This window comes from Artemia sp. Qi Xiang Cuo, chromosome 7, assembly GCF_049724085.1.
Source record: "Artemia sp. Qi Xiang Cuo chromosome 7, ASM4972408v1, whole genome shotgun sequence".
NCBI classification, from domain to species: Eukaryota; Metazoa; Arthropoda; class Branchiopoda; order Anostraca; family Artemiidae; genus Artemia; species Artemia sp. Qi Xiang Cuo.
In genome coordinates, this window is record NC_142800.1 from 81,712,903 (window position 1) to 81,725,956 (window position 13,054).

The 13,054-nt window shown below is 34.9% G+C and overlaps 1 protein-coding gene across 1 annotated transcript in view; it reads right to left on the minus strand.

The window, feature by feature from the left end:
• The window catches only part of Bruce (BIR repeat containing ubiquitin-conjugating enzyme), a 406,259-nt gene that overhangs the window by 257,448 nt on the left and 135,757 nt on the right, over positions 1–13,054 (minus strand). The window contains exons 19-21 of the mRNA XM_089091938.1: positions 11,971–12,182; positions 7,663–7,871; positions 2,145–2,323 (exon numbers count right to left, since the gene is read on the minus strand). Coding sequence (XP_088948064.1) covers positions 2,145–2,323; positions 7,663–7,871; positions 11,971–12,182 — 600 coding nt within the window. The remainder of the gene's footprint in view (positions 1–2,144; positions 2,324–7,662; positions 7,872–11,970; positions 12,183–13,054) is intronic.

Genomic DNA, 13,054 nt, shown 5'->3' on the forward strand with positions numbered 1-13,054 from the left:
TATTAAGGAATAAAGTATATTATGGAATAAAGTATATTAAGGAATAAAGTATAAGGAACAAAGCAAAATATCATATATGCCAATACACATTCAGTTGTTTTATTCAGTAAAATGCAAATTATGTTATGGTCAAAATCCCTAGACAAAATTCTTGTTGATGAAGAGAACCACATAGAGAAACTTAAGAATTGGACAACAGAGCTAGGAAGTAGATCCTCTTGAAAATGATGTCAAAATTAGAAAGGCACAACTTTACTTCATATTACAAACATGCAAGATGATGAGAAGTTAAATGATGATTTCGCGGAGTTAAAATAAACAGTATAATTGTTCTGCAAACACAAGAGAAGAATGGTGACGCAACACCTGGTACACGTTTTCAAATAGAAAAAAAAACCTGAATCATTAAAGAAGTCATTCAAGATTGCGGAGCCCTCCTTGAACCATTGAGAGTGAAAATGACGAATAGAGTAAAAACAGGAAATTCCTTCTTGGTTAGGTTCGATCCTCTGTTCAAAACAATACAATGAAAATGGCTTTCATTTGTGTTACAAACATACAAGATGGTGTGATGCACCTTGATTTTGAGAGGCTTAAACGATGGGACAATAAACAAAACTGTATTACTAGATATGAAAGCTTTCCCCCATTTACTAGGATGTAACAAAGTTTGAAAAAAACAAAAATCGACTGTCCAATCCCAAAAGAGTGTATCTGCAGTTTCAAAATTTTACATGAGAGCCTCCACAATTTTCCGTGACGACCGATCTTACCAGGCTTTGAAAAGTGTCAGTGAATAGTAATTTCCTATCAGTTTTTCATGCTGATTTTCATAGAGCTGTTTATTTTGCCAAACCTTGGCCAAATTCTCAAGAAAATGACTTTTCTGTGTCTCTCAAAAGATTGTTTCTGTATCCTTTCTCTATTTTGATTTAACAATGGTTTCTTACGTAACTTTGGGCGCTGACTCAATTGATATCATAGCTGCAGCATCCATTGCAACCTAGTAAACAATGAACTCTAGCTCATAGTAACAACAAATCTAAAAAAAAAACATCTTGAATAAAAAAAATGTCAAGTGAGGATAACTGAGGGAAGCTGATTCAAGAATGATAACTGTTATTTCAATTTATTTAACAGTAACAGTTTATTACTGACACAAACTAATGGGAATTTAGAAAAACAGCTTGCAACCCCGCAAAAACGGTGTCAGATGGAAATAAAAAATGCACAATTGGAATCTCTCTGTCCGAAATTCTATTTAGGAGAGTTACGGTCCCCATCTTGAGCAAAAACGAAAATCAATTTTTCGAATGGGATACAGTGATGTGTCTTCTTTTTTTATCCTCTTTTTTTTGTGTTCCCGCTAGTGGGAACACTGAAACGTCATGGAACGATATTTAAGGGCTCATTTGAAAGGAAATTGCCATATTTATTACCTTCTGCAAGATAATAAGACAATAGATCAGGGACAATATTAAAATAAAATGCAAAATTTGACAAAGACTAAAACGAAGAATATCTCAGCCAGTGATAAAAAGAGAATATAATGCAAATATCTCGCTCGATACCTCTACTCAACTGTCCTCAGCACAGAACTACTAAAAAAAAATACAGATAAAAATCCACCTGACAATATAAAATGACAGATATTAAACACAAACAGTAAGATAAAAACGGGCCTTTCTAAGCAGCGGTGAAAGGGCAACCAATCAAAGATCGCTATTGCATTGGCTATTCAGATTTTAATGGGGAATTCATTTTATGCAAGTCTTTGTTTTAACGCTAATTGCTTACCTGGGGTAGTTTTATCGGGGATCCAATTAGGCTGTGAAAGATAATTTTGTGAAAAAAAAGATCAGAATTGATAGGTTCATTATAAATGGGGCTTTGGTAAGTTCTTGCAGTACCTCTGTTAAGGGTGATTTTTTGACGTATATGCTTCCTGGTTAACTATCTCCCCCAAATTGCATGAGACGTTTAGTGGGGTACATATTGGAGGCGCTACCAGAAGAAATCAAGCTGTCTGGATTATCGTCAAGGACAATCTCATGCCAAATAGAATTAGATGGAACAGTGTAAAAACAATACCACAATAAAACAAACTCCACCGTTTTGGTAAAGAAAAATGAAGCAAATCTTACTTGAGGGACAGAGAGCTTCACAGTAAACATAGATGGCATCATGGACGGTAAGGACAGTTTGCTCATTAAATTTTTCAGCTTTGAATAGCCACGACCCCTTTTAATCTTCTTGCACGGCTCCTGCACTGTCCTATTCAATGGGTTTGTACCAAAGAAGCTCCAGCGACCCAGACTTTCAACTAAAATAGAAAGTATTACGAGATTATATAATGTGATAGAAAAATAAGCAATAAATAACAGGAGAGTATAAAATAAAACGAATCTAATAGAAAAAAAAGATTAAATGTAAGTAAAAACAGAGAAAAACAGTCGACAAAAGATACCTTACCTTCTGTGCCTCCCTCCGTGGTTCCATAACCGGCATCTAATATCGCGATTCGGCCTCCCTGATCATAGGCAGCGCTAGCGCGCTGCCTAACTAAAGAACGATGTGGGAACAATGTGTTTTTTCTCCACCCGGGCACTTCGTATCGAAGGAGTTGTTGTAGAAACTTCGAAAAGGGCTCATTCGATTAGAAATTGGAGTGGCTAGTGCCCTTTTTAATAATCGAAAGTGATGGAGGGCAACTAGCCCCCCCCACGCCCATCATCCCCCAAACACATCCAATCAAAATTTTGAGATAACCATTTTGTTCAACGTAGTTGATTTCCGGATAGAAAATATTTTTTTTAGGAGGACACTCCCCCACAACCCTCAGGGCAAGGGATTTAAGTTATGCCCTGGGGGCATATAAGGTTTTTATAGAAGGCGTTGTCGTATAAACTTCAAAACAGGCTCATTCGATTGGAAATTGGAGTGGCTAGCGCCGTTTTTAATAGTCGAAAGTGATTGGAGGGCAACTAGCCCCCCCACACCCAGGATTCCCCCAAACACATCAAATCAAAATTTTGAGATAGCCATTTTGTTCAGTTTAGTTGATTTACAGATAGAACATATCTTTTTGAGGAGGATACTCCCCCACAACCCACGGGGCAAGGGGTTTTAGTATTACCTAGAGGTCATTTAAGGTTTTTATAGATGGATTTGTCTTAGAGACTTCAAAAAGCTTAATTTAAATGCAAATTAAACGGGATAGTGCTTGTTTTAACATTCAAAAATAATTGGAGGCTACCTAGGCCTCCTCCCACGGCCCTCATTCCCCCAACTAAATCTAATTAAAATTTTGAGATATCCATTTTGTTCAGCGTACTTGATTTCGAGATAGAAAATATCTTTTAGAGGAGGAAACTCCGCCACAACCCTCAGGGCAAGGGTTTTAAGTTATACCCTGGGGACATACAAGGTTTTTATAGAAGGCGTTGTCGTAGAAACTTCAAAACAGGCTCATTCGATTGGAAATTCAAAGTGCTAGTACCCTTTTTAATAGTCAAAAGATATTGGAGGGCAACTAGCCCCCCCCCCACGCCCATCATTCCCCCAACACACATCCACTCAAAATTTTTAGATAGCCCTATCGTTCAGCGTAGTTGATTTCCAGATTGAAAATATGTTTTTGAGGAGAAGACTCCCCCACAACCCTCAAGGCAAGGGTTTTAAGTTATGCCCTGGGGGCATATGAGGTTTTTATAGAGGGCGTTATCGTAAAAGCTTCAAAACAGGCTAATACGATTGGAAATTCAAAGGGCTAGTACCCTTTTTAATAGTCGAAAGTGACTGGAGGGCAACTAGCCCCCCCCCCCACGCCCATCATTCCCCCAAACACATCCAATCAAAATTTTTAGATAGCCATTTCGTTCAGCGTAGTTGATTTCCAGATAGAAAATATGTTTTTGAGGAGAACACTCCCCCAAAACCCTCGGGGCAAGGGTTTCAAGCTATACCCTGGGGGCATATAAGGTTTTTATAGAAGATGTTGAAACTTCAAAAAAGACTCATTAGACTGGAAATTTCAAAGGGCCAGCGCCCTTTTTAATAGTCGAAAGTGATTGGAGGGCAACTAGCCCCCCCCCCACGCCCATCATTCCCCCAAACACATCCAATCAGAATTTTTAGATAGCCATTTCGTTCAGCGTAGTTGATTTCCAGATAGAAATTTTTTTTTTGAGGAGGAAACTCCCCCACAACCCTCAGGGCAAGGATTTTAAGCTATGCCCTGGTGGCATATAAGGTTTTTATAGAAGGCGTTGTCGTAGAGACTTCAAAACAGGCTCATTCAATTGGAAATTCAAAGGTCTTGTACCCTTTCTAATAGTCGAAAGTGATTTGAGTGCAACTAGCCCCCCCCCCTCACGCCCTTCAATCCCCCAAACACATCCAATCAAAATTTTGAAATAGCCATTTTGTTCATCGTAGTTGATGTCCACATAGCAAAAATATTTTTGAGGAGGACACTCCCCCACGTCCCTCAGGGCAAGGGTTTATGTTATACCCTGGGGGTATATCAGGTTTATAAAGAAGGTGTTGTCGTATAAACTTCAATTAAAGCTCATTCGACTGGAAATTCAAAGGGCTAGTGCCCTTGTTAATAGTTGAAAGTGATTGGAGGGCACGTAGCCCCCCCCCCCCCACAACCATCATTCCCCCAAACACATCCAATAAAAAATTTTAGATAGCCATTTTGTTCAGGGTAGTTGATTTCCAGATAGAAAACATATTTTTAAGGAGGACACTCACCCACAACCCTCAGGGCAAGGATTATAAGTTATGCCCTGGGGGCATATAGGGTTTTTATTGAAATCTTTGTCGTAAAAACTTGAAAAAGGGCTCATTCGATTTGAAATTAAAAGAACTAGTACCCTTTTTAATAGTCAAAAGTGATTTGAGGGCAACTAACCCCCCTCTCTCGCCCACCTTTTCCCAAAACACATCCAATCAAAATTTTTAGATAGCCATTTTATTCAATGTAGTTGAAAATTTTAGAAATTGGGTCTTTAGGGATGAAAACCCCTCCCCCCAGAGCCCTCAGGGCAAGGGTTGTAAGTTATGCCCTGGGGGCATATAAAGTTTTTATTGAAAGCGTTGTCGTAGAAACTTCAAAAGGGCTCATTCAATTAGAAATTGAAAGGGCTAGTGCATCTTTTAATAGTTGAAAGTGATTGGATAGCAACTAACGCCCCTCTCACGCCCACCATTTTCCCAAACACATCCAATCAAAATTTTGAGATATCCATTTTGTTCAAGGTAGTTGAAAATTCTGGAAATTAGGTCTTTTAGGATGATAACCCCCTCAGAGCCGTCAGTGCAAGGTTTGTAAGCTATGCCCTGGGGGCATATAAGGTTTATGTAGAAAGTTTTTGTATATGATTTATAGAATAGATTTTATTTTTCCTCAAATCCAATTTTTTTATGTTTAAAAACTAAATGTTGACTCAAAATTGAATAAAAATACACTGTGATAATGCTAATTCCCAATAAGGCATCTCAGCAGTATCCCAAGAACGACTGAGGGTGTAATGTTCAAACGTTCGGGGCCACTTCTGCTCTTAAAATTTAACCAAATCCAAATAGCCTAAGTTTACCCAAGCTATCAAAGAAAGTAAAGCGATTTTTTTGAGAATGGTATCAAGTTTTCTATTACTGATCAACTAGAGGAGTTATTAAGCTAAATTAAACAGTACTATATGTGTCCAGATTTTTCAAAGGGTGTATGCTGTTAAAAATTGCTGAAAATTTTTCTCCCGCATACAAATAGCAGGCCAAACTATAAAGTCTTAAAAGAACGAAAAGATTTAGAGTATTATTTTCTTTGTCCCTGAAAAGGCTATGTCAATATAAAAAGAACAGAAATTAATTAAAAAAAATTTTTCCACAAAATAAGTTTTTCAAAGAAAAGTAAAGAACTCCATTAAACAAAAAATGATCAAAAATTAAATAAAATTATCTACCGAGTCCGGGACAGTTCCAAATTATCCAACACAGATAAATGAAACCCAAAACGTCCTGAATTTACGTGAATATATAGGGTAGACCTCAGATCGAGCAGAACTTCATTTGAACGCAAAACCCCTACATCTTCTCAAGTTCAGAACAATATTTGCACGCAGCTGAAAAAATACACAGAAAAGCGCTTTCTCAGTGCAATACACGTATTAAACTATAAAATTTTAATATATATACAATAATATATAAAATTTCAATATTATTTGACTTATTAAAGTTATAAAAGTAAAAACATTTATATTTTATATATATATATATATATATATATATATATATATATATATATATATATATATATATATATATATATATATATATATATATCCAAACTATATATCCAAACTATATATCCATATATCCAAAAGTGTAAATGTTCGTAAATGTTCTTTTTTGTTCGTAGTAAATGAATTATTATTATTTAAACTTTTAAAGTATTGACGTTATGGATGGCAACTAATTTTAGCAAAAAAAATTGATAGCAAATGAAGCGGTTTGTATGTGACACATATGTAAAATTACCAAATCTCACTTAGTCTGTTTATAATCCATTAAATATAAGATCTTGAACAAGCATTGCATTTTAACCGATAATTTTGTTAGAAGAGATTTGTTTAAAATAGAGGTGATATGGTATTCTCTTAAAAAAGTAACCAAAGCCGGCTGTTGTTAGAGAATTTTTGCAAAATTGGGCATATTATTTTGGTAAAAGTGCTATTAATTTGGGATAAAGAATATAGAATCCAAATAATTAACTGACAATGAGAAAGTGGACTAGATGCTTCATACTAACATAGCAGAATTTCATCGCAACAGACGACCAAGGCGCCAAATTCTTATTTCGAATATACCTACCTCTGGTTCCATTTCATTTGCAAACACTCAGTGATTCGAATTTGACAAATACACATAATGACAAAGTGTCTTTTGCCCAAAGTGTAATTTTAGCAGGTTGGTTTTTCACAGCTGAAAAGTTTGAATGAACGGAGAGATAGAATCCTAAAATTAGAATACTAAATACTACGGTAATAACAGCAGTCAGTTATGACCCTGGGAAAAACGGAGGCTTCTCAAAATAGAAGAAGATTCGCTAGATATTTTCCAGAGGAATCATCAAAAGTTATTTTAAGCTCTTTGCTTAAATTACCTGAGCCCGAACAAAAACAAAACTTCTTTGGGTGGGTTAGTAACATGGGAAGATCTTATAAGAACGGATTATAATGTGAGCAGGAGTCTATGGGAGGGAGTAAAAAAAGAAGCCATGAACAGAGTAAGGCGGAGGAGGAGTGTGTACAGCTGTGCTAATTTAAGGTACTATGGCATTGAAGTCAGGGACGTACGTAGCACGGGGGGGGGGCTCTGCCCCCTCCCCCCACCCGAAATCTCAAGATTTTTTTTTTGTTTCCCCATAATTTTCTGACACTTCTCACAGAATAAGGGATTTGAAGGATTTGCCCCCAACCCCCTGAAACAGAATCCTGCGTACGTGCCTGATTGGGGTGACTAGTTAGACTGAGTAGCCTAATAGTAGCAGTGGCAACTGTAATTAATTGTATTTCTACAGATTAAGAAAAAACTTGTGGAAAATGCATTATGCTACTGTTTTGGGTAGAAATTAACACTTATGAACAGAAGACAAACCTTTTTGCTTTCGAATTTCCATTTTATCAAGGCACTGAGAAACAAGAAGAAACATCCAATCAACAAGTCCGTCGTCAATTTGGGTGGAACTTTCAGAACTCAATGGCTGCAACTGCTCTGTAATCTCAAAAATGAGGGCATCGACTATATTGGCACCAATACCAGCATCAACACATTTATGTGCCATGAACTTTAATGCCATAAAAACCCTAAAAGACATGTTTTTTTTATATAAATAAGCAAACGTTTTTAATATTTTATTTTAAATATATACACAAACGTGTTATGCATATATATATATATATATATATATATATATATATATATATATATATATATATATATATATATATATATATATATATATATATATATATATAGATAGTATGGAGGTGCCGCCCATAATCATAGGGCTACTAGTAAACACAATGCACCGATATTACAAGGCGATAAATTTCCCTTTTCAGTAGCTTATAAAACAATTGCTTTGTGAGCTCATAAGAGCCCAACAGCGGAAACGAATTGTTGGAGAAGGCAGTGGGACAATTTAATTTTTTCTTTTTTTCCTTGGGGTGGGAATTGATTCTTTCCTCGAAAGTGGCTGCTCGTATACCTGTTTGCATTTAATAGTAAACTTGGTGTCTTCTCTTTTATAAAAAAAAATCCAAGTCATTTTGGTCCAAACAAACCTAGATCTATTATAGATTTATAATCATTGGAGTTGTTTTAAGTACTGTAATTGGTTTTCATATCTAAGAAGAAGGGAACTAATATAAGAAAATATGTTTTCAGCATCTAACATCAACAAGGTATTCTAAAGTGAGAATGGATGGTGTAATTGAGAAAATACTGTATGCTGAAGTTTCATGCTTAAGTTTGAAGTATTTGTTTTGTTCTTTTTTTTTTTAATTAATACCATTTTAAGCCATCACGAAAAAGATGTGGCACAATAACGCTCATGGAGCAGGACGAACATATTTTTTTCAATTAATATTTAAAAATAAATTATAAACGGAAAATAAAATGAAAATAAAATATAATATAAAAACCATAATGTAAGCAAATATTATTTCTTATTATTTGTGTAAACGAAATATACACAAATAATAAAAAATAAAATAAAATATAATCTCATGCATTTATTTACAAAGAAGTTGTCGGGATTGCCCTGAAAAAAAAGGTGAGCCAGAGTGCAACTCGGCTGTCCTCTGACAAAACCTAGTATTTACAAAAAATTTGAATTTTTTTTAAGAGTGGATCCCGCCTAATTAGACCACGAGAAATCCAATGGTGCAAACAAAATTATTCTCCGATGCTTTTTTTCGTTGATATTCCGAAATATCAAATAATTATTCTCCGATTCTTTTGTTCCTAGTATCCACACAGGAGTTCACCATTGTTTTCGTGTCATACCTAGTATGTATATACTAAAAATCGACATTTACGCCAAAATCCAGTAACTGACAAATTACACTTGATCAGCAAAAACAATCAGCAGCACCATACAATGAGCATCATCACTTTATTGTTTAAATAAAGACGGTAAAAATGCATAGAGCAAAACAAACGTTTTTGCGTTTTTCTCGGGACTTACTCAGATGTAGATACTAGGTTTTGTCGGAGGACAGTCGAACTATTGCAGGAGCCCCGTCACCAAACCTTGTTTGTGCCGGATTTCAATGCGTGGTTCAGACTCTCAAGACACATATTTTCTTCAAACTGCTTCAAGTTCAATTTGGGTTGGTACCATGAATCGTACGCCCGGTTATTTCAGTCAAGTGAAATCCAAATCATTCTAGCGTATCAAACATAAACATTATAAAATTCATCTTTAGAAAAAGATAAGAATTGGCTTTTGAACTGATTTGGAGAAGTTCTCAAAATTTAAATGCTTTAAACTTAGTATAGTTTCTCTGCAAGAGGCTGTAAAGTTTCTAATTTCGAAAAAATTATGATCTTAAATTCTATTTTATTTAAACATCTAAAACCCCTTTTATTTTCAAGCTGGTTCCAAGTACATTAGGGTTATTATGATTGATTTCAATTAAAGTACCATATTGAAATTTTATCATGAACTACAAGCAGAAAGGTGCAAATACTGTGCAAAGTTGTTACACAAACAATCTTTTTGGTACCTTCTTAGTAGACAAAAAGAGCCAAACTTGCCCAAATTGGCACATTTGACTTAATGGAAGTTAAATTCATAATATTCATCAACAAGATGTTTTCAAGGCCATACAAGTACATAATTGCCACAAAAATAAAACCCTTACCAATAAAAACTTACCCCCAATGGTGCACAAGTAATTGCGCGGCAACGTATTTTCGACAGAATTAGAGTAGGCAAATCTATCTACTTTGCATATTGTTATTAAACGATTCGTGGAAGCAGCTGTAAGTTAATACCCAGTAAAGGCTAACTATTTCTCAAGCTCTAGTATATCCATCATTTCTGACATTTTAAAATTTTGCTTAGATCAATAAACATTAAAACCCTGGCAATATGAACGAAAATGGTGTTCAACTTGCATTTTTTCCTTTTCTTTGCCAGGCCTTTTATTGATGTCATCAATGATTCCAATTCATGAGTGTAATTCATTTTCAGTTTTTACGGTTGCAATGGTAATCTGCGGTAATCTTAGGCAGCAGCTTAACAAACCACACAAGTGAGACAATAAATTACTAGGCTACCTTTCTACTTTCTACTTTCTAGCTTTCTACTTTTCAGCCGTGCATTTCAACAGCAGTTACTTTTTTTGCCGTTATTGACTCACATTTTTGCCAAGCACATATCATCTCAACATTTCCACACAGAATAACCGATTTTTCTCAACTGTTTACCGAGAAAAAGTTGATATCCTAAGGAATTATATTTCTTGCTGTTATTTAAACAATGCTGAGTATCGTGTTCCTCTGAATAGCTGAACACGTCACGAATCCTTCCTTAAACTCGGTTTTAGAAAATTTAAAGATTCTTAATCAAAGAACAAAAATTTACTAGTCCGATAAGCAATATTTCACCAATTATATTACCAGTCTATAACCAATTGTAACTGCATACTGCTTAAGTATACCCAGATATAGTTTTATAAAGCCTCACCTGAAATTTTTCACTTTTTTCCATAGCGAAGATCATTTTCGATATTAACATTTGTTTTTTTTAATGAAATAAAAAACATATTCTTGCTAATATTTCAATAAATAGAGATACAGGTAATTTAAACAGTGACCCAATATATACCATTCTACTTAAAAGTGAAGCAATAGCTAATAAAAGTAATGAAGGTTTACAAAACACCAGAGGACTAGATTAAACAAAAGACCTGCACATAATAAATAATTCCATATTCATTTTATTTTATCCAGTCGCTTTAGGGTTCTCATTGAAGCAACTGTATTTAGCTTCTGTGGCGCGCTCAGTCAGAGTAGCAATAATTGAAGGTACAGATTTTGTTTGTTTTTTTCTTGGTTTTGGATTTTATTTGATTTTAACTTATTTTTCTTTTTATCATTGTTTTTTTTTAGCGTTTTTTCCTTAGTCTTGTTTCATACAGGTGAAATAACCGCGTCGCTTTAGTTTTGTCTTTTTCTTCTACTGGCCCTAATCCCCTTTGTTTTCTTCGTCGCGAGAGTTCTCTCTCTCTTTGTGTTTTTCGTTACGAAATAGATGAGCATACTAGAGACCACAACTTTTCTCCTTTTCAAGAAAGTGATAAATTCTGTGTTTGGATATTTTGGAAAAATTGTCCCCCCCCCCCCAAAAAAAAAGTTACAGAAACTTAAGTAACTAAAGTGGCCTTCATATCATCACTTCAAAGAAGCTTAGTTAAGGCTCAAATACTTTAGAACTCTTTTTTCTTTTTGTACAATAGAAGCTATTTTCCTTCTTTCGTTTGTTTGACACAGGAGCGTACCCAAAAATTTTGGCAGGGAAGAGAAGGGTGGCTAAAATACCAAAATTTTCTTTGGAAAGGGGTGAGGGGTTTCATTGGCTTCAGTTTAATTTTAACTAAACGCACATTTTACTATAGCAAATTTTCTCATTTTTTTTTTTTGTAAAAAAAGTTGTGAGTTTCAAAAAAAGAAGGTATTAAATTTCTTTGCAAAAAACCTTCTAGCCCGCGCCCTTCTGGGTGAACTCCTAGTTCCAAAATATATCTTCTTTTTTGTTGGGGTGTTTTCCAATTGCATTTTGATTCCTTTCTCCTATCACCTATCTGAATAAAAGTATTAATTAAAATATATAGTTTACAATCGCTTGTTTTCCTGAATTATTGTTCTTTAAAGAGTGAAATAAAAATTAAAAACCTTTCTTGAGGAATCAGCTGCGTCTGAATCTTGTTTGAAAAATATCTTTTCATGCATTTTCGCACAAACTGACCAAACCACACCTCCTTTCCAGCTGAATGAACTATCAGCGCTCCACAGTAGATCTGTAGATAAGGTGGACTATTTACAACAATCACATCCATAAGAGACTCTAGCAGATCTTCAGGTAACGCAGATGGCACTTTCGTCTGCTGAAAAATTTGTCAAAATATCTATTTGATAAAATGAAAAATAAATACTTTAAACTTTATTTGATCGCAACTTAGTAAAACGAGACCCAGAGTTCGAACCCAGCAATGCAGGGCCCAAACAAGGACTTCATGAGTCAAGAAGCGTCGTTAATCCAATACATACTATAATCGAGAATGTGCAATAGTAATGAACATAAATGCTTTATTATGGTAATTTTTTAGTTTTAATACTCCTCTCCTTCGTATGAAAAATCAATTTACTGTGGATTTTTTACATGAAAGAACACCTGGTCAAAACCTTTTGACACACTTCAACCCGATTTAGCATATTCGCATAAGAAAATGCAATATTTTGGAAAAATTGCCCCCCCCCCGAAAAAAAAATCCACAGACTAAAACTTTCAAAGCATATAACCAGAATTTACAACAGTTATTAGTTAAATTAATTAATTCATTAATTAATTTGTCTCTTTCTCTTTGAAAATGACTTGCTCAATAAATTTAAGCTTCCGCCTGTTTGATCACGATTATTACGAAGATACAGCAAAGTAGCTATGAGTATGCCACTGAAGGCACTCAACACGCTACTGATTTATAAAGGATATACACCTAACTTCTCACTATACAGAAATAATATATACCGTAGTAACAACAGACGTTGCTGATAACATTAGGTCACGTACTTTTTGTCAGCAACCCTAAAGAGAGGCTTTAGCATCTTCAGACTATAGCCTATTTTTTGGAGAAATTTCTGAAGGTTAACACAGAATCATGATATTTCATAAAAATTGGATTTAAAATGCACTACACTTTTCTGTGCTCTTTTACAGTAAGCCCTTTTCAATGGGACTCAAGATGGAGAAAACAAGCAA